This window comes from Astatotilapia calliptera, chromosome 7, assembly GCF_900246225.1.
Source record: "Astatotilapia calliptera chromosome 7, fAstCal1.2, whole genome shotgun sequence".
Classification (NCBI taxonomy): domain Eukaryota; kingdom Metazoa; phylum Chordata; class Actinopteri; order Cichliformes; family Cichlidae; genus Astatotilapia; species Astatotilapia calliptera.
Window position 1 is genome coordinate 39587954 of NC_039308.1, and position 23337 is coordinate 39611290.

The 23337-nt window shown below is 39.4% G+C and overlaps 1 protein-coding gene across 1 annotated transcript; it reads right to left on the minus strand.

Annotated features, from left to right (window-relative positions):
- Positions 1–21267: 21267 nt before the first annotated feature.
- Positions 21268–23095, minus strand: LOC113027404 (uncharacterized). Its single transcript, XM_026177013.1, has 3 exons — positions 22900–23095; positions 22274–22554; positions 21268–21836 (listed from the first exon to the last, which is right to left on the minus strand). Exons 1-3 carry the CDS (start codon positions 22994–22996, stop codon positions 21318–21320), a joined length of 897 nt encoding a protein of 298 aa, XP_026032798.1. The 5' UTR covers positions 22997–23095; the 3' UTR covers positions 21268–21317.
- Between the last annotated feature and the right edge of the window lie 242 nt (positions 23096–23337).

The window sequence follows — 23337 nt, forward strand, 5'->3', positions numbered from 1 at the left end:
TTGTTCTGAAAATAGATTGAAATGTTTATTTAAAACAAAACACCTTAGCTGCATTTTTAGGTTAAACAGCTGCAAAAAACTTTGCTGTTTGCAAAACTCAGTAACTATATAATTAATTGCCCAACATTGGTCATTATATACTGTATTTTGCAGACAGAGAGTTACAGACTCTCTCCCAGACCACAGACTCATACTCATAATACCAGTCAGAGTTTTATATATATATATATATATATATATATATATATATATATATATATATATATATATATATATATATATATATGTATATATATATATATATATAATAAATAAAATAAAATAAAAAGGAAAGTTGTGTTTTCAAAATTGGAGTTCAAGTTATTTTTACTTCCAATAGTGTTAACATACTACACAGGTCATGAACAAGATTTTTTTTTAAATTTTCATTGTAAGTGGGCTAAAGCAGTTAATTAAAGTAGTCTAACATAAATGCTGTAATTTGATTATTTTAATAAACCATGTAACTTGGATGGATTCGATGCTGCCGTGACCACAGTGCACATGTCTGCTGTTGCTCACAGTGGTCCAAGTGTCCACTCAGGGAGTTTGTGTGTTCGCTCAGACACATGAAAAATTAGAGGTAACATTGGTGTAGCCCCTTCACTAAATGCAGAATTAAATCAGATCTACAGTGATAACCCATATTGCTAATCAATTAGTACATTTTTTGTGTTCTGCAGCCTGGTGTTGTTTCCATAATACTATAGATATTGATATTTGTTTAGTAAAAAAAAAAACATCCATGGGCCCACTTACACCCTCAACACATTACATTTCCTTTCTGATGCTTTTTGCTATGTGTGCTATATGGCAGTACTTAACCATATAGCTTTCAATGTGAGAAGAGCAAGCATAAAGGGAATAATGTTTTTTAAGTGCCAGGTCATTGTAAATGGAACTTTGCACAGACGGAGTTTGTGAATTTTGTGATATTTATTAAGTTGTCATCTTACTAAATATCTGAAGTCAAAATATGTTTCAAGAACACATTCAAAAACATAACAGATAAGTTAAAAAGGACATTTTATTGAAAAGAAATTTCTATAATTATGTGTGCTTCTGGAAAGTCTGCTTAAATTATCTGACTGAATATGGAAAGAGTAAGTTTGAGAAAGTTTATTTTTCCCAAATTTTACTTAAAAAGCCATATGATGACAGGAGGAAACACCCTGGGTTTGACTCAGGCATGTATATACAAAAAGAATGATCACATCACATAGACTTACCTTAGATTAGTCAGACTGCACAGGAGCTAGAAAATGTTTCCTACTGTTAAACCTTCTGTTCATCAAAAGCAGCTGGAGATTTTTCATCCTTTGTTTCTGTCTTACACCCACACAAGTACATACGCATGTCAGCAAATTACCTCTGCACCTTGGCTCTCCCCAAAGAACCAGATCATTAAAAATCCATGACCCATTTCCCTCCATTTTTTTAACGAATGGTTGTCAGAACAGAAGGCTGACCTCATAGCCAGAAGGCTAAATTATGTATGTGCGTCTTGAGATGACATCATTCAAGAGTCTACATCACTGGTGATTCCAACTTGACAAGAAACTAAGGGGGTCAAAAAAGGAGTTCTATTGGATATTCTTTTCTGTAGATTACAAGAGAAAAATTGTTAGCTAAAGCTTACGTTCACCTTTATGCGCGTTTTAAGTGTACTGCATATATGGTCTGGATCTTGGCAACACATTAAAAAAAGTATAAAACCCTTTAGTCTATGTTTGATATTCAGCACCTGGATGTGCTGTAACAGTTTCATCCATTCTCTTCTTCCAATTCAGGGCTGTAGGGGAGCTGGAGCCTATCCCACCTACAATAGGGTGAGAGGCAGGGTCCACCTGAAGCTACGTCCACACAAGCCCGGATAGATTTGAAAATGACATTTTCATGAAAATGCTCTGTGTCCACGCTAGCATTTTCAGTTGTTTTCACAGAGTTGCGTGTACACATTGAAACGGCCAAAAATGCTTACATTCCAGTACTACGTGAAACCCAAGAAGCTTTGACCTGCCTCATTTCTGTCTGCCATTGATTTACTTTACGGTTCTTTGAAACATCGCGGCATAATGTCGAGGAAAAGCACTGAGTTGGGGTTTTTTTGCCTGTCCCGTTTGGTTCTTTTGCCATCAGAATTATTGTCTAAAGGCCAAGAAAGATGCCAAACAGATTTACTTTACCAAATGGACCATCCTGGCCTTGCCGTATAGCACCGAGTTTTTTAAAGGGACTAACGATGAGGTGGAGTTGTTGCTGCAAGTAACACAAAAGTACAAAGTTGCAAAAGCGAGTGAGAGTTAAAGAATTTGAAGAAAAGCTATCTGAAGCATGTACAAACTGATATTAATCTTTAATAGGGCTGTCAAAATTGAGAGCAAACAAAACAACTGCTGTATAATGCCCTCCGCTATCTTAGTTTAATTGGTCACATGACTGCATCACATGTGTCATCATTTTAGAAAGTCTGCATTTTTGCTGTCCACACTGCAACGCGAAAGCACCTTTTCCAAATATATGCGTTTTTGAGAGCGTTTTGAAAAAGCTCCATTTTCCTTTAGCGAAAACGCATTAGTGTGGATGTAGCCTGAATAGGTCACCAATATGACGGAAGGCTAACACAGATAAACAGAGAACTATTCACACTCACGTTCACACCTAAGAACAATTTAGAATTTCCCATTAACCTAACCCCACTGTGCCATGGGTTCCCAAGTTTCACCCATTCTGGCCAACTTAAACATGGAAGAAGTGGAAAACAGGGCTTTGTTATCCTACCCTGGAACACCACCAAGTCATTGGTTCAGGTATGTGGATGACACCTGGGTAAAAATCAAATCTCAGGCTGTACCACAATTCACGGATCACATTAAGTGGACCAACACATCAAATTCACCAGGGAGGACATGAAAAATGGCAGGTTAGCCTTCTTAGACTGTGAGATTTAAAAGCTGATGTGTACTGTAAACCTATGCATAAGGATCAGTATTTAATGTATGACTCTCATCAGTGGTTGTTGATCAATGGCCATGACAGTTTGCATATTAATGATCAAAGAAACTGACCTCCTAGCCCATTGTTCTTCAGTAGTGCTAGTTTCAGTCATTATGTTGGGGTTGGGGAAACCTACAGTCAGCTGAGACTGAAGAAGTAACTTGGATGAGTGACAAAACGTTTCTCCCACTGAAAACGCTCTGTCCAGATGAACAGAATCAACGTTTTGGGATCTACTTACCTGGATGACTGAGCACGCATCAAGACACTAACCCCACTAACGGCATATTTTTGGACTGTAAGAGGAAGCCAGAGTACCTGGAGAGAACCCACACAAGCACAGGAAAAACATACAAACAAAAAAGCCCCAACCACATAGTGGAGTCAAACTCAAGACCTTTGCACCACTGCACTGCAGTAGCAATCCCAATATACGTTATTGTCGTCTGTCATTTTTCTTCTAGTCTCACACCGTTTGTCGTAGACAGACTGTTCATACCTCAAAATGACCGGCTTGATTGTGTGTTGTGTTTTCACACCATTTCTGAAATATTGCACTCACCTCTCTCTTATTGTAGTGGGCACTCACTCTTCCACTCCTTCATACATGTTGAAGATTGTGAGTTCAAGAACAGCATGGGGCATTTCTCATAATGACATTTTTACTATATTTTGCATTATGCATTAACACACTTTTCAGATTTTCTTTCTCTGTATAATCTCAAAAAAACAGACACACCAAATGTTGTAAAAAAAATTCTTGATTACTCCATACTGCAGAATAGCAACAACCCCACCCCAATTTCTTTAGAAATTGTATTGTCTGGTTGTAGAGTTAGTATTTCATAATACTAAAACAATAGTAACTCAAGCGTGTACACTTGTGGTGATGACCAGTGTAGCTTTTACCCTTTGACTCATCCTCATTGAGCAATGTTACAACCTGGAGGTCACAGTACGTGTTTTCACAACATAACTTTATAATGAGGGTGATTACAGGCGCATTAAAAAGGAAATGATTCACCTGACATGTTTATAGCTGTGTATGTAGTGAATCAGTCTTTCCATCTTTAAATTATTGTTTTTTTCATCATGCGTATTCCAGATCCAGCATGATTCATTGTTCTAAAGCTTTCCTGAGATCACTGCCAAATCCGCATTTACATACCCTATAATTAGATGAGTACAGGAGACTGCTGGGTACAGTGGGTGGACTCTGTTATGATTTCTCACCCATATCAGCCTGTGGGGATGATTGTTGTAAGCAGCAACATTTCAACCTCTGTAAGATGCTTTTGGTTTCTGGTTTTATTGTCATCCAGACATTAAATCCTATATTTTACAAAAAGAAAATGATAGAGAAGGTGCACAGGCAGCAAAGAGTTGAGGTCTGACCATTTGTGCATGTGTCTTACACCACTTGTCCATAACTCTTATTGCTCACCCAGTGACATTATTATTATTTTTCATAGAAATGTGGCATCTGGTATGATCAGTCAAGACAGATTTTGTTTGTGCTGCAAGAGAATATGAGCAGGATATACTTTATGGATGGCTTGGAATCTCTTCCCTTCAGTCACACAGAGAAGCTCACATTATGATTCAAGAATAGAACCACCATCAGTAGTCTTGAACTTCTGTGGAGGAATTTTGAACTGAACTATCCTTTCTTTGTAACATTAATTCTGTTCATTGACATTATTGGGCCTCCATTTATGAAAGCTCTCTTGCGGTCCTGTCACAGAATTTCAGTGAACTTAAATTCTAGACTTAGACTGGGCCTTTACAGCACTTTGATTCTTACCTTTTTTAGCAAATATGTTGTAGATTGCCCTGTCTGCTTGGGATCCTTGTCAAGTTGCATGACCCAAGTTCAGCTAAGCTTTGGCTATCAGACAGCGTCAAATGTGATGTCATCTGTTTGACAGCAAAAGCTTAGCTGAAATTGGGTATACAAGGGGAATTTATGGTTGACACAGTGATACCAAGGTGCTCAGGTTCTGTGGCAGCAAAACAAGCCCAAACCATCACACTTGCACCACTGTGTTGGCAGTTGGAATAAAGTGGGTTTTTTTTCTGATATGCTGATTAATTGTCCCGGTTATAGGCATTATGGCCAAATATCTAAACTTTGGTGTTATCTGTCGAAGGGGACATTGCTCCAGAAGTCTTGTCGTGCGTTCAGATACAACTTTGCAACCTTGAGCTGTGCTGCTCTCCTTTTTTTGAGTGAACAGACTTTCTCTTGGAAACCCTTCTGAACAAGCTATACTTGTTCAGTTTTTCTTTTGTCTTTTTCTAATCCGTTTCTAGTAAGATGATTAACAACACTAAACCACGAGCATTGTTGCTATCACTATTGCACGTTTCACTTTGCTATTCTTGTTCTCTTTTTTCAATGTGTCGTTTAATGTGTGGACATGCTGCAAATCAATCAAGTTAAAGTTACCAAGTTACCAGATTATGCCACTGTGTTAACACAGATCTGAATGCTGTAGAATACCAAAGTTTTGAATTTTATCCTTTTATAAAAGTATGTAACGCATGCTGATAATCAGTTAGTCAAGTGTACTTGATCCAGAGAGCCAAATAGTGGCAGTGAACATAAGCATTGATAGGAGTTTCCAGCTGCAGTCTCCCAACACACACAAAACATATATATAAACACATATTTGTTTTTATTAATCCTTTTTTATTTCTAAAGCTTGTCTGATTCAGTGTATTATGCAACTTCCTATAAGCTCATGATATCATACAGTTGAAGTTTTTTTTAGAGATTTTCAGAGATAAACATTTTTGGACTAGAAATATTTCAACAAAAAGCTTTGTTGAAAAATGGGATAAAGTGCATTACTTCTCCTCGGTTTTCCTACAAAATGAGACCACACACCAGCAAAATACTTTTTTTTTTTTTTTTTTTTTTTTTTTTTTCTAAATGACATCAGAAACAGCAGTATGCGACATTACGTGATGGCAGAGCTTCAGTTCATCCTTTGTCATTTTTTTTTTTTTTTTTTTTTTAATAAATAGGACAGGGGGAATGAATGAGAGAGAGAGGGGGAGAGAAAGAAAGAAAACCAAAGGGGAGAAGAGACGGTGAGAAGGGGGGGGAAGAGAGAGAAAAAAAAAACTCCTGGGTCACCTGTATGGAGAAAAAAACAAACAAACAAACAAACAAAAACAAACAGAGGAGACAGCAAACAACAAAGAGCAACATAATAATAGAGAAAACAAAGCACCATCACAATAAACTAGCTAGTCATAGATATCAGTATTTACTAAGTAATAAACGATATTGTGCAGCACGCAAGATAGACAGCGCACAGTGTGCTTTGAGGCAGCAGCCAAGAAAGCTTTAGTCCGCGTCTGTGAATACCCATGTGTGCATACCTGTGTGGATCAGCATGCTTGCATTCCAAAGGTTTCTCCATGTAATGATCTGCTAGGGAGTGTGGGGGGGCCACAGCCCCGTCCTCCAGGGTGTGAAGCGGGCATGGAGGAGATCAAAACTCCAGACATCCAGAGGCCCCCAGAACACAAGAGACCATGGAAGACCAACAGAGGGGCAGCCGCGCCACTGTCCCAGTAAGAGCTGAGGAGAGTCCCAGATGAGGGCTCGCCCAGCAGCCGCGGAGCAGAAGTCAGGGGGAGTTGCAGTGACGCGCCTGTGAGCTCCGGCGGCCCCCAGCTGCGCCTGAGTGACCGAGCCCTAGGCCGAGAGGCCGGGGGCACCCCACCTCCAAAGGGGCCCGAGCGAGCCCCAGGCCCCAGGCCCCGACAAGCGGCCGCCAAGGAGTGAGCCGGTGTGTACCCGGACGCCCACCCCCAGACACAAAGAACCACCAACACACCGACACCTGAGGGAGTCCGCCACCGGCAGGGGAAGTGGTGGTGGGTGGAGATAGGCCTCCAAACCTTGGAGGGCCTGAGGTGTCCCCAGAGAGGTGGCGTCTGATACCCAACCTGACATATAGACACAGACATACAGGCACACACAGATACAAACATCCATTCCCACCCTCATGCTCTCATATGCACTTACTCCACACTCAACCAACGTGGAGACAGACAAAATACTTTTGGACTGCAGCAGCATGGTGTCAAGAGCTGAGAGGCCAATACTGATTGTTTCCAAATCCTCAAGCTGAAGCCAGGTAATGCAGTGTTTAGACAGAAATACTATAATTTAATATCTTTTTGTCTATAAACCATTAGGAATCACTCTCACTCTCCAGATAATTTCCTCTTTTTCCAGTAATTGCTGCTGATGTCATTAAAAACTTTTAAGAAAAACCAGCAAAGCATGGAAGATTTCAGATACATGGAAACATGCGCCGTATTAGAAATGATTTTACAAAGAGAGCTTTTTTTTTTCTCTTTGTGAACCCCTCTCGTGAAAGGCCAATGCATTACGTAGCTGAACTGTAGAAAACACATAATTTCCCTGGTTTGTTGCACAGCATTGGCGACATGCCTGCTTCCACTGCATCAATATTTCAGCCTTCGCTTCCGCTCATCAGTGATGGCATGTTGAGTCAGATGTTTGAATTTAAGAGTCTTAGATCATTTCGCATGGGCTGAGAGAAAGGTTAAAAAAGGGAAGGGAAGGCATAACAGACATGCTATTATTTCTATCCTTACTCTCAGCTTAATACCATAAAAATGTGACTGAAAAATCTTAGTACATACAATAAACAGATGAAAGATTCTGTGGCCTTTGTGTGTAGGAGCTCTAAAACTGGGCCTTTCTATGAGTTATGACATTCTTATTAAAGGATGCCAGGAAGCCTAAGTTTAATATTACAGCCCTGAATAACAGTCTTCCACTGCTAAGTAGGGATTAATCTCCTGAGTGTTAAAGAGATGAATGACAGTGTCCAAATAGATGATATAGGCACTTTTCTCCTCTTGTGTGAAGTATTCAAGTTCAGGGTGAAGCTCTGATCAGTTGATGGCATATTTGAATAATTTATGCTTTGATAAAATATGTAATTGTACTTCTAAATTATTAATTTGAGGGGACAGAGTAATGATTTTTCATGAGATCATCATTATCACGCGTTATCATTCAGTTTCTGTGTGGTCGTCAATCTCAAAAGGGTTCAGAGACCCAAGGACCTCTAATCTGCTGCTTATGAGTTGTGTGTGAGTTATGTGGGCACCGCTCCCCAGTCAGTGATGACCTTTTGAACTTCCTATTAGGATTAGGTCAAACTGCTCAGTGTTTACCAGGATACACAAGAATTCTTGCAACATAAAAGGTCTGCAGGGAATTCCACAAACAGTCCATTTCAAATGAGAGCTGTTGTGCCTTAAAGGGCCAAGCATGTGACCCCTAGATCATAGGTTAGACAAATAAAGCTTAATGGCAGACGATAGGAGCAAGAATGTCAGCTTTGAAACCACTTTGTTCAGGACAGTTCAAACGACTGCTTTTTAAGCCTTTGTTTTCCTCTTATGATCTAGTTGTTTGTTCTTTTCTCTGGTCATCAGCTTCTGAAAGTACGATCTGTTTTGAATTAAGTTGGTTTTTTTTTTCTAAAAATGTGGTTCAGTAAAATTTTATATTCAATTTGTTAATTCATAAAAAACATTAAACTGGCAAATACCAGCTTTGAATTAGCTTCAGCTAAAGTACACTGTATTTGAATAATAATAATGAATAGTTTTTAAAATATACACAATTATGCAAATATAGCAAGTTCTCTGTTGAATAATTTTTTATTTTCATTTTTTAACTGAGACTAGAGAAATATAGGCCACACATGCACAATAAAACATGCTTCACTTTAGTAATAACTCATTGCTGAATAGAAGTGTTTGTTGAGCTGTCATGTGAAATGCTGTGGTTAAACTTGGCTTCGTTTCTGTATCTCATGACCTCCTTTGAGGGCAGGCAGTCTAAGCTGAGGCTGAGAACCAGGGAAAGCCTGCAACACAAACTGCACATGCTTCTGACTGAGGACCAACTAACACGTTATGTTAGTGCTGTCTGAAGACAAGCCTAGAAATTTCCAAAGCAAGAACCCAGATTTACATGGTCATTACTGTTAGGATGTGATAGTGGACTATTGACTAACCACCAGGGTGAGAGGCAGAGTAGGGTAAAGTGTTGACCATCAGCCACTGAGCCCTGTTCACATGATGATCCTGGAACAGATATGTTCAAGATACATCCAGCTTACAAACATACAATTGAATATGGTTAAATCAAGCTCAAATTAAATATACTATTTTTTCAGAAATGACTCTCAAAATGTACATTTATATGTGCACAAAATAAGTATTACCATGACAATTTGTGTTTTCAGCAAGTTACAAGCTAGAACTAAGTTTATCCAGAACAAATGTACAGCCTTAGATTAATACAGTTTGTTTTTTCCAGAAGTTTCAAACACTCCTTGTAATTGAAATGTGATATGTAAACATGGAAGGAAAAATTAAGACTTCACCAAACTTTGCACCACGTTTTTTGGCCCATCAGCAAGAGTGACAAGACAGGGACTTATATCCAGATTTTAGCGTTAAATTAAAATGCTATAATAGTGTAGGAAAATGGGTTTTAAGGCTGTAGTTTTAGAGTTCAACATAGACTTGTTTGTTTTCTGTAAGCAATAAATAGTTAAACAGCAACTATTACATTAAAGAAAGATATGTGAACTTTTATTCAGTTTTCCTCTGCTTCCTGAGCACTGATGACAGCAGAGTTCATTTCACACAGTCTATTGTTGCTGCCATTGGTGTCAAGCCCTGGCGGGTTACGCAACCCACATACATCCAACTGTTTGACTGGCAGAACGGATGTGGCGGCTCCTCTTAGCCAGGTCTTGGCATTCTCCTGTTACTGAGTGTGCAGGCAGACAGGTCCTTGTGTGTATCCCTTACACTTGTTTAGGCAGGCAGGAAGTTCCTGTTGACATGAATGAACTGGCCTTTCAATAATTCAGGAGGAGCTTAGGGGAGAATGGCTGTCTCTCTCTGACGGCCATTAGCTCAGCAACTGTCTTGCTTAGGCTGGCCTGGAGAGTCTGTGTGCATGTGTGTATGTCTCATTAAGAGAAAGAAAGAGGATGAGGAAACAGTGTTTGTTTTATGTTAAGTGGTTGCATTACAGTGTGTGTGTGTGTGTGTGTGTGTGTGTGTGTGTGTGTGTGTGTGTGTGTGTGTGTGTGTGTGCGCGCGCGCGCGCACGCACGGATAATGGTGTAGATGTGTCTCTTCTTAACATCCCTATGTGAACCATAAAATAAAGTAACAGTAAACAACAGTTAAAAATATGCATATACATAATTTTATCTTTGCCAGTCCCACCTTATGTCTCCTTGAAATGGAAACATGCAAGTACTCTGACCTAGACTTCCATGGAGCAATCCAAAAATAGCACGATCTGGAGGAGCACAAGAACACAACACTTAAGAACTGAAATCGAGTAAGGGTTTTATATTTTATGGCAGCCCGTTCTCACTCCCGAGGCGTAACATGTCGACGTTTTGTCACGTCCCGCGGTGTTCCTGAGGAACGCGAAAGGAGACCTTCGGCGTTCTTATGGTACGCAGCGGGTTATGGCTGGAATCCAGTGCAATGACGCTCCCGTGGTAATAGACGTTCCAGCCCTGTATTCCAGCCCTAAACCTAACCTTATCCCTAGCCCTAACCATAACCTTATTCCTAAACTTAACCAGGACTATAATGATGTTAAATAGCGTGTTTCTAAGCGATTTGAAGAAAAAGAGCGAACATGTGTAGATGGAGTCCAGACTGTTCTCATATTTCCTCTTTTTTCCGAGGTCGTCATTTAGGAACGTGGTGGGTAGCCGAAAACGTAATATGTTGACGATTTGTCACCTAGCATAAAATGTTAGGCTTTGGGAGTGAGAACAACGTGTTGTTTATGGATATGGCTCACATGACTGGACCTACATGTTTCTAATGACCCTAGGTTTGTCCACTTGCTTGTTCCTTATGACATTTGACTTAATAATAATAATAATAATAAACTTTATTTATAAAGCACACTAAAAAACCAAGGGTATACCAAGGTGCTTGACAAAGAAAGAAAAAAAGAAAAAGGAGATGGGAGGGGAAAGACAAAGGACCTGGCACGTATCAATTATAAAACCATGACAATCATAATACATAAAAGTAGTTAACAAAGCATAATGGATAAAAATGTATCTACACACACCAAATATTAGCTAGGTGGAAAAGCAAGATTAAATAAATAAGACTTCAGCCATGATTTAAACAATGGCATAGAGTCGGATGCCCGGATAGCAACAGGAAGATTGTTCCATAAGACTGGGGCAGCTACAGCAAACGCATGGTCGCCGTGGACTTCAGCCGAGAACGAGGTTGCTCCAGAAGAAGTTGGGTAGCAGATCTAAGTGCTCTGACAAGAGTGTGTAACCTAAAAAGCTCATTGAGGTAGCGCGGCGCCAAATTATTGATAATTTTGTACGTGAAAAGTAGTATTTTAAATTGAATACGGTATTTAACTGGCAGCCAGTGCAAGCCAGCAAGAACAGAAGTGATGGAGGAAAATTTCCTGCTACCTGTCAAAAGGCGTGCCACCGCATTCTGGACAGTCTGCAATCTAAGGAGAAGGGAGGAGGAAAGGCCAATGTAAAGAGAGTTGCAGTAGTCCAACCTGGAAGTCACGAATGCATGAATAAGTTTTTCCAGGTCAATATGCGAACTATAGCACTTAACCTTAGAAATGAGGCGCAGCTGATTAAAACTAGACCTCACTACAGCAGAGACTTGCTTGTCAAATTTAAATGAGCTATCCAGTAATATGCCCTGGCATAATCAGAAGAGGAGCTAGCAAAAGGCATCAGAGCAGCACACAATTGGTCGCAAGGGATTTTACTATTGAACACCACAATCTCCATTTTCTTTTCGTTCAGGACAAGAGAATTACTCTTGAACCAATCTTTAACCTCACGCATGCATTCACGAAAATAGTGAAAAGACATAGCAAGATCATCAGTAATCTCAAAATAAATCTGTATATCATCAGCATAGCAATGAAAGGCAATATTATTGTCAGGGCTCTGTGTGCGGGCAGGCAGAGATGAGGATCCAAATGCAGGACTCGAACACAGAATTGAAACTCAAAAAAACCTCAGCTTTATTGCTGGCAGAAAAACAAACATGGAGTGAGGATGGAACACTGAGACCAAGGACACACAGGCATAATTCTGAGGGTACGACGCGACACTGAGCATGGGAAAACACAGGGCTTAATTACACAGGGTAGTAACGGGGAATCGGCAACAGGAGGGAGACACAGCTGGGAGAGATCAGGGCTAACGAGACGGGGGAGCTAAGCTGCACACACTAACATAAGACAAAGACTTTCACAATAAAACAGGAAACATGAATTACTAAACAAGCATGCAGACTTTACACTGAGAGACAGACAGAATGACACATGGAATCTGAACTAAACTAAACGTGAGATATAACTGAGAACAAATCCTTAAGCACGGATAAACAGAAACAAGAAATAATAATCATCATCATCATCACTACGAGAAGAAAACAATCCATGAAGCAGAAATAAACCAAAACATAATAAACTCAAAATGAACCGTGACAATTATACTTCTCAAAAATACTTCTCATAAAACCATCATTACATTTTTGTGTTGTCAGCACTAAGCACTCTAGTTAGTTAGTAAGTTACTTAGGAAGGAAAGTAGATAGATAGGTGAGCTAATCTTATGCTAGATTTTCTGGTATTCTTGGGCAACATTTTGCTCTGAAGCTCAAGCCAGCTCTATGTTGTTCATGTTGCATTTTAACTCTGGACTTTTTACAACTTACTTATTTCAAAAATGTTAATTGTAGCACCTTCAATGTGTCAAGAGGCAAAAATGTAGGCTCCTCTATGAGTTGTGTAAGTTAAAGCACATATGAGAATACCCATTCATTTTCCAGGTTGGGTGGATGTTATCATGGTTCTCACAATAATTTGTGAGAACTACAGTGTACTGAATTATTAAAACTGGCACTTTAAACTTAAGCCTTTTCTTCATAAATCACAATCTGCTGTCACATTTTGTCGACCAAATTATACATCAAACACACCATCATCGCAACAGTGCTATTGTAAATGCTTCTTGTTATCTCAGTAGACTAAACAAGCCAGACTACAAAAACCTGTTTGACCATAAACCCCCAGTGCACAGACTCTCCCCTCCCCTCAGTACAGCATTCACACTACACTGGGCTCCACTCTTCAGCAACTCTTTTGAAGTCATCCCCTGCAGCTCTCCACCATTAGACACCCTTCCATCTGCCACAGCTACTTCATTATCAACCTACTGCTGCTGCCATAATCGGAAAGAGAACAGCATGCCAGTGTAGGAATGCTGCTTCCTGAACTGAACCCCGCTCATTCCCAGTCCAGCAATTAGCTGTGAGCCCTTACTGACATGAAATATTCCAATAACTTGTTCCTCCTCACCTCTCACAAGATTATTTAGTTTTACAAGATGGCCCACAATTGCACATAGGCTCCAAAGAAAACATTTTGTTTGACTTGTTTGTTTTTGATTTTGACCGTGAGTAACCACAAAAGTTAGCCATCTACAATGGCCATTTTCCTAACTGCACCTTGGGTAGTCACCAACTGACCTATAACTCTGTATATTTGTTCATTTACTCACACATGTAAGGCTCATTTGTTGGAAATTCAACTACAGTGGTAACAGAGCATTCGAGTCTGACTTTCAGTTGTATTTCTTGGTGCCAGAGGACATCAAAAAGAAGCTAAATCAAATAAAAAGACCTGAAACCGGATATACTCTGAAGCCTAAAAGACAGTGTACCTTCTGAAACTGGCAATGTTCCTGTGCTCTCTGCTGGGGTGAACTTGTAATATTAAAAGGAAGGCTTTCTTGGAACATACATTTACACACCTGAACCTTTCCCAAATGAAAGTTTTTATTTTCCAATGAATCATCTTGATGTTTCAAGTGAGCACTCCCCCATTAAAGCACACACAACATCTGTTTCTAGACCAAAAAAAGAATTAGTATACCATTTAGCATTGGCATTCAATATACTGTTCCTGTCTTTTTGTGTTTTATATGAAGGACTGTAAACATACAGATAGCCTGTGGCTTTGTGGTTCCCCTCTTCTCTACCTAATTTAGTTACTTCCTTTCAAAGTGGCAGTAAAATGAGCTGTATTCCTCACTATCCCTCTGGTTTTTTGTAGTGCCAGACAGCAAGATCAAGTTTAGGTCAGCCAGGTTCTTGTTTGCATGTGATTGGGGGGCCTGTTTCTGCTGCTGCTCCAGACACTTAATGTAAATGTTACACAGATATGTGCTGATTAGTGAATGATCACATGCTGAGATGCTTTGAAGTTGCTTTAAAATGTGAACAGTACACAAGATTTGTATAAGGAAACGATGAGAGTTGATTTTCTATAACTCTATTTTATGAAGCTATAAGGTCAGATATCAAACAGAGTTTAGGTCTACGAGGTCAGTGGTGCTGCAAAATAAAACTTATTATTTGCATATTATAGTTGTAGTACTCAAATAGAATACATTAACTATATTCTTTGAACAATAATTTAACATTTTAAAACAATAATGAATCAGAAAAGGAGAAGCAGGGAATTACAAATAAATATTACAAATATATTGAAAGAAACTAAAATTAATACATAAGTAAAATAAATACAATAAATTACTCTGGAGTAGTATCATCACCACAGTGCTGGTTTGACTGTGATGTCATTCAGCACATGGTTCAGCATCAGTTGCTCAAGAATAGGGTCACAGCTCGGTCATCGTGACACTAGACTAAAAAGATAAATCAAGTTAGTTGTCACTGTTTGCTGAGAATAACCAACACTCTTTCCTGACTCCACTCTCCTCACCACCTGAACCAAAGTATTGCACCACTTGTCAAGGTTCCGACCTGGACTCAGCAGGTTTATATCAGGCTTGGAGGTAAACACATGTTCATGGAAAGCAGTTATTTTAGATGTAAGCTTGTGGGGGGCAGGCAGAAAGTCCACAGATTTCTCTCTAAAGTGAAAAAAACAAAGATGGTCTGTTACAGAATTCATTTTCTCAGGGAACCTCAGCACTAGAAGTATCTACGCAAAAGAGAAAAGAACCAGTAATTCAAATGAGCAGCGCAAACACAGAAAATGTGAGTCAAACAACACTACCGCAGTAAGTCTGGCATCAACTGAACAAGTCCTTTAGCCTTAAGTAGCAGGGAGGTAACATCCAGTTCCACACAGGTGAGTTAACTGCAGCTTCAACAACAGCTTCCAGGTGCATCAGCCAAGAGGGCGGGAAAGCATTGAGAAACCTAGCCTCTGAAACAAACATGCACAAACACAAACAGGTCAGGGAGACAGACAGAAAATGGCAGGTGAACACAGAAGCTGCCATGTTTTCAAAAACACTTTAAGGATCCATATTTAGAGTATTTTTTGCCGTTTTTACTCACTGAAGCACACAATTGATATTCAAATATGAAAAATCAAAGCACTCTCAAGCGCAGGTAATCAAATCATAAAACTCCTTCAGTGGGAGACTGCGGCACCCACGGTGTGGGACGGAGAGATTTCGCAGGTCTTTCCTCCCCACTGCTGTCAGACTCCATAATAAAGACTTTAACTGATCGAGCACACACATCCATACATATGCAATAATACTAAGTGCAATAATCCTTTCTGTCATCGTTGTATTTTTACTCAGTTGTATATAGTATTTGTATTCTATTTTTATCTTATTGTATATTTATTTTATTTTATTCTACTGTATATAGTATTTTATTTTATTCTATTCTGTACAGTTGTGTACTGTATTTATTCTTATTGTATTCAAATTTTTGCCTCATAACTTTTGCACTGTCCACTTCCTGCTGTGACAAAACAAATTTCCCATGTGTGGGACTAATAAAGGTTATCTTATCTTATCTTAAAACATAAATGAGACTAGCGCTACTTTTAAAATGTCTACAAATTTAAAAAAAAAAAAAGCCCCATCTGACCAATCAGAGGCATGATTTAAAATAGCTTTTGCCTGTGAAACTCTGAAAAAGTTTCCTCTTGCTATATAAGAAATGAACATGTAAATGACAGCTGTGTTGAATTTTTTGATAAAAGTATTCATAAAAATATGCAGCATGAAAGGACTAGAGGGACTGAGAGATGCCTCAGGCTACGTCCACACTAATGCGTTTTTGTTTGAAAACACGTCGTTTCCTCTCCGTTTTGACATCCCGTCCACACTGAAACGGCGTTTTTAAACATGCTCCAGATAGCTTTTCTTCAAATTCTTTAATTCTCACTCCTTTTACTTCTGTGTTACTTGCAGCAACAACTTGACCTCATTGTTAGTCCATTTTAAAACATCGGTGCTTTCCTCTGCATTTTGCTGCAACGTTTCAAAAAGCCGGAAAGTAAATAAGCGCCACACAGAAATGAGGTAGGCTGAAGCTTCTTGCGTTTTACGCATGCGCAGTACTGGAACATAAGCTTTTTCGGCCATTTCAATGTGGATGCACAAGTCTCTGAAAACGACTGAAAACGCTAGTGTGGACTCGGAGCACACAAAACAAAAAAACTAGTATCCATAACTCGAAATTTCGAGTTATTTTTTCAAAATTTCGACTTATTAACTCAAAATTTTGAGAAATATAACTCAAAATTTCGAGTTACTTTTCTCAAAATTTCGAGTTAGCTCTGCCAATCAAAAATCTACGTGAATGAGGTCACTTTCTTGTTACCCAGAAGCTTCCGGGTAACAGACTCAAAATTTCGAGTTACTTTTCTCAAAATCTTGAGTTAATAAGTCGAAATTTTGAGTTAATAAATCGAAATTTCGAGTTAATATGTTGAAATTTCGAGAAAGTAACTTGAAATTTCGAGAAAATAACTTGGAATTTTGAGTTATGGATCCTTTTTTTTTTTTTTTTTTTTTTTAGTGGCGGAAACGGGCTTCCATAGTTTACAGACGAAAACACCTTTTCAAATCTGTCCGAGCTAGTGTGAACGCAGCCTCAGATCTGCAGAAAGTTTCATCACTGTCATGCATCGTCAAAATCCAAAGACCCACAAATACATTTTACTTTACAGTTTACAACTCAACTTGTGCATATATATATAGTATGTGTAAGTCATTTAGCCCTTTAAAATATGGAGTTTAGAGCTGCTGTGCTGATTTATTATTATCACCGTTTGCCCTTTTTAAACTGTTGATTTGGTAAAGCCATTTTTGGAGTTGATATGATGATGAAGAGCTGCTGTACAAACTACTCGATTAGAAACCTTAATTTCTATTAAATAATTAATTTATTTCTTTGCACAAATGATTGGAGGAAAAAGTACATACCCAGCAAAAAAACAAAACAAGTAGTTTTTTTGTTTGAGTTTACAGGAACAGGAGGCGTGATACAGCAGGAAGCATGGCCCCTGAGTCTCAGCAAGTAAGTGCGAATGTGACAAAAGAAGAAGAGACAGGAAGCCACATGCTGCTCCACTTTTCAGAGGAAGAATACTGGCTTACTGTGCATGAGAGGTTGGTGTGAGTGAGCAAGAGTGTGGTCTTCATTTGTCAACACCTCTCTTCCTGACTGTGTCAGGGAACTCAGTGTGATATGGTATCTCTCAACAAACTCACTTCCACCTACACTCCATATATTCCTTGAGGTGAAACCTCTGTTTTCTCTCCAACTATCCTCTTCCACACAGCCAAGAATTTACAGCCTCCAACACTTGAGAGCGAAATGACAGGAACTGTTAAAATATCATTGGCTGTTTTGTGATCCAATGTGCGCCTTGATCCCGGGCTGTTTCTGAAGGGAGTAACATGGAGGAATAAAAACAAGATAAGTACTATTCCGTGTGTGAGACACTGTTTCCAGCTTTGTAAGAAAGAACATTTATAACCCTGTCACATAAACTTAAATAGGCGAGACTCTATTGAGCTCCTCTCAGCCGTGACAGAGAAACCAGCATCCTTATCTGCCTCCCTAACTCCTTCTGTCTGTCATCTCAAAAGCTGACCTCTTAAACCCCTGGTGACCCCCACCAGTGGCAGACTGAATGAACCATAGGAAATATGTTGCCTCACAGGAAGCCGCTACAACTCCTTGTTGTGTACAGGGGAATGTGATGCTTTTTTTACACCATTTGACCTGGTGCTCTCATCAGCACTGACGTGTTACCTCTGCTAACGTTAGAATATGGGAGCACTGCAACCACTTATGTTATTTCAACGTACACACCCTGTCTTCCTGTTTCACTTGTTTGCCATATTCTTTTCTCTGGAGAAGAATATAGCAAATATTTCAGCCAATTCACTGAGTTGCAAATTATCAGAATATTAAAGTGTATTTATTTGACTTATATTATAGCTAAAGATTTTAATTCCTGGATTGTTGTTGATTTAGAAAATATTTGTACCCCTTCAAATTTTGCTCACTTTTTCATTTAGAAAAAGCTAAATGGAGAAAAGCATTTCTCCCTATCTCTCAATACTTGGTCGTTAAAAAAATGAACAGACTTTTAAATTTCAAAATGTAACCATTTGTAGCCCCTCAGTAGCATTGCTGCTTTGGACCTCTACAGACTTAGACTGGATGACTTATTCAATTCCTTTTGAAAAATCCCTCAAATCTTTTTGGAAAAGATTCAAAAAGATTTGAATTGAAAATCTTTTTGAATCTTTTTCAAACTTTATAGATTGAAAAGATCTCAGCTGTGTATATCAGCCAGGCATTTTCCTGAAGCCACTGCAGTATTGTCTTTGACTATATACTGTGCTGAAAGGTGAATCATCTCCAGTTCTAAAGCTCTATGGAGTTCTCAGTGAACAAGGACAACTTAGGTCCAACTCTAGGATGTGTCGTTGTGACTTTATATTTATTTTATTTTATATTTATTGACTCATTGTGCTTCTGATAGCACAACTTTAGAAATAGATCAAATTTTAAAAAGATCCACTCCCATCAGTAACATTATCCAATTATAAAGCTCTGCAGCTAATAAAAATCGATGACTTTTCATGCTAACAGCAGGTTTTATCCAGGCTGAGTAACACAGGGTAGAATAACCCAATCGTGAAGTATCCAAAGTCAAGCTACCAGCCAATTACCTACCTCTTCATGACATGGAAGCTCCTCTCAGGTTTCACTGCAACCAAGCTGATCAGGCACATGAGTCAATACACAAGCACAGCTCAGAAGGACATTGGGAATAACACTAAAAGGCAAAAACACCAGCCCCTGGTTAATAGAGCAGTACACCAGGACTAAGATCAGGAAAATCAACCTTAGTCCTGCCTGCAATGACTACAAGAAAGCCTCCAGCTCATTGTCCCACACATGGATACTAGAATGCTTGGTACTGTACAAGGCTAACAGTGCATTAATAACATTTATCGGGAACTCAGTGGGACTGTGGAAAACGACATTAGATGGCTGCTCTAAGGCAATCGGACCATCAAGTGCCTGACCAGGATTCCCAGCAATGATATCAAGATATTACTTTGACGAGATAAGTGTGGCCAAATGGTTGCAAAGAGAGGGATGGTGATGTGGAGTGAATGTGTGGAATTGCTAGAAGGCAAAATGGTAGACGTAAAACAGCTACAAGTACCCGAGTTTCCCACAGGCCAATGGGAATCATGATAAAGATGCACAAAGGCCACAGCCAAATACCTCCAGAAGGCAGGCTTGTACTAAGAGGTCAGCTGGTATAAGACCTAACACCTGCGCCTGCATTAACACATATGCCATTTAGCCATCAGATACCCAGATTCAGTTCAATTCAATTTTTGAATTCAGTTTTATTTATATAGCGCCAAATCACGACAACAGTTGCCTCAAGGCACATTATGTTGTAAGGTAAAGACCCTACAATAATACAAAGTAACAAACAGAAGAGTAATAAGTTAGCTACTGGAGGAGATAAGTCCCGCTAATGTTAATACAGGCTCTGTGAGCATAGAGAAAGAGGGAGAGTGAGGATTACTTAGTTTCAGACTCACAAACAAACAAGTAGCATATGTGAATGCATCAGAGACACTCATACCAACCCCTAGGGGGTGACACGCACAGTGTTTGACTCTACTGAAATTGCTAGCCATATTACATCTTTTCAGCAGAGCCCAAATTAGTTAAGAACAGTATGTTCAGTCTACTTGTCATATGGACAGAATGTTGGCTATTGTGATAAATGTCAATTTCCAATGATTTGTGCATGAGATGTACAAGTGGCTCTTTATGGCCTGAGTATGTCCTTCACTGTAAAATCTAATATTGTGTTTAATTAAAAATATTAAATAGGCTGAACTCAATTTTTATTTTTATGAACTTGAAAAGCAGAAATTTTGAAAAAATGTTTTTGTTGATATGTATTTATTGGTCTCTGCTTTTGATTTGCCTTGCTGAAATATGTGAAATATGAGGACATGGACAAGCATGTGACCAGAAAAGACATTTCTGGCACAAGCTTGTATTTGCGTTTGCTCACAAGCTTGTAGAGTAGATCAGTTCACACCATATATGTATGCAAATAAATATCGAGGTTGTACCATATTTCCTCTGGCGCGGGGGGGTAAAAAGAGCAGGGAATGGAAAACGATGGCTCACTATTCTGCATTGTCCTGCTCTAATCCCCCCTATTTCACAGAATAAAAAAAAGAAAAGAAAAACATTTGACACCTTTCACAGGCTTGGCCAACACTTCCAGTTCCTCCTACACACTTAAGGTTACACAAACTCACACAACACTTGGAACATTCACAGGTTTCAAGTGTTTCCTTACTCTGTTCTCTCAGCATGAAATCAGCTTTTCATTAAAGGTTGGGGGTTCTTGTCAGTCACAGCCCCACTTCTCCCCCACCTCATCTCTTTCATCCATTCTTTATGGCTCCTCCTCCTTTTGGCACCCCATACGGCCTTTGTAAAAATTCATGCCCTGTGCCTAGCAAGGAAGTGGGGTTACATAGATCTTGTAGCAATAAAGAATACAATAAGATTTGATCAAACTTCTTTTTGTTTCCTGTAGCTAACTAGGCAATCTGTAATTTACAGGCTCATGAACTCATGAATGAAATATTAAAATTGGAAAAAAAACCTATACTTTAATCTTAATAACTGTACAGTACTCTGTTTTTGTAACTATTGTCCATGATGTAAATATTTTTTCTGTAAAAGTTGTGTGTGTTTCTGTTCTGTGTCCTGTTCTATTTGTATACGTGCTTTTATTCTGCTGCTGTCACAAACAGGACTATGGACTATGCGTCCATAGCATGGAGCAGGGACAGCTGATCCTGAGCATGATGCTCATACACTCTCCACCTCCAAGCAGAGAAAAACTCCTCTATCGGATTGAGGAAAGGAGAGTAAGGTGGTAGGAACCCCATGACCATCCTTGGATGCATTGCAAACCATCCCCTGATGAGTGGGCTATGGTGGAAATTGACGTTGTCCCACACAATTACATAAATGGGTAGGTGAGGCCCTATGAGACCTCTCTCATTTTCAGGGATAAAATTGGTATAAAGGCAATCCAAGAAGATGAGGAGCTTGTGTGTGTTGTATGGGCCAAGACTGGGGATGCGACTGGCCACACCATTTTCAGAAATGGCAGCACACATAGTTATATTGCCCCCTCGCTGACCTGGGACATCCACTGTGGCCCGGTGGCCAATAATATTACGGCCACGTCTTCGGCCCTTGGCCAGGTTGAAGCCAGCTTCATCCACGAACACCAGGATGTGAGGGGTCTCATGTCCTTCCAATGCCATTATTCTCTAAAATAGAGTAAAGAACATAAAATCAGTCATACAGAAGAGTCATATACTACAGTTAGACAATTACATGTTCTCCCCAACAGGTTCAATATACTACAGGCCACTACTCCAGTGGTTCTAAACTAGTGATAGGCCTGAGGAAGTACTGCAGGGGTATTTGATAGAAAGGGGAGTGGGAAATACTGATGACTTACTGAGATGTTACAGTAAAACCTACAGTATTAGATAGATTTGATTGGGAGACAACAAAATAAGGATTATAATGAGAATCGTATCATACAGTAAACTGCAGTTTTCTGTTGAAATTGTTGAAGTCAGATGAAGCAAATACTGATTCTGAAATCAGGTAAAGGAGGTATTGAAACCAAATAAGTGAACTACTGCTTACTGTGATTACAGGTAAGGTTATAATGAGAGACAACCAGTAACTGACTTACATTTACATACTGGTAGCGCAGCTCCTTCACTCTGTCAGAGTTCCTCTCAAATGGTACCCTGTAGATTTGTTTCATTGTCATCTGATGCTTCTTCAAAACCCGGTTTATTGTGGAGAAGCTTATTGTGTTTATATTCTGGAATATATGATTGTCCTGAAGGATGGCATCACGGATCTGTCTCAATGTGATGGCATTATTTGCCATCACCATGTTACAAATCTCTTTCCTGTTGTTCATTGAGCAGTTTTCCTCTGCCACCCACGCGAGGTTGTCGTCCAATCCTACACAAAGAACAGAATACAGTTAGTTACCAGTGTAATTGTATTATTGTTTTACTCAGAGTAACTTCACCACAATCCTAATGCAACATTGCACAGTGACTGGAATACTACTCTAAACTGTATAAATTATGTAATTCCATAGTTTACAGTAATTTGTTCAATATATTTCTTATCATATTTAGTATCACAACATTCCACTAGTCCTCTCCACCTGCTAGTATAGACCTACTACTGTAGGCAGATGCACACAAAATCTCTACAGTAAGTTATACATTTTTTGCCTCACACACAGTGCCCTGTCCTATACAACATATAACTCCATCATAGATTACATAGAGTACATACCTGTTTTCCCTGCGAAAGGTTTGGATGATGGAGGAGACTGTAGAGCAAGGCACATTAGGCTGCACTCGACGACCTGCCTCTGCCATTGTGAGGCCATGGTTTATGACATGGTCTATAATTGTGGCCCGAATTTCATTCGGGACAGCACAGTGTCTTCGCGCACCTCGGCCTCTTCCCCCTATTCCTCCACCACGCATTCTCAGTCCTCCTCCTATTCTTCTTCTTCTTCTTCTTCCTCCTCTTCCTTGAGGAAGAGCTTCCCCTTGTCCGTTTGCTTGGCCTTGTCTATCCATGTTCAGAGATCGGACTGGCTGTGGTCAAGCTCTATATATCTGTGTTTGGCAGCACACAATCATGGAACACACCTGTGTGTGACACTCCCCCTTCGTTAGTCTAGTTTCACCTGACTGTCAATGACTGTCATCAATTTATCAAATA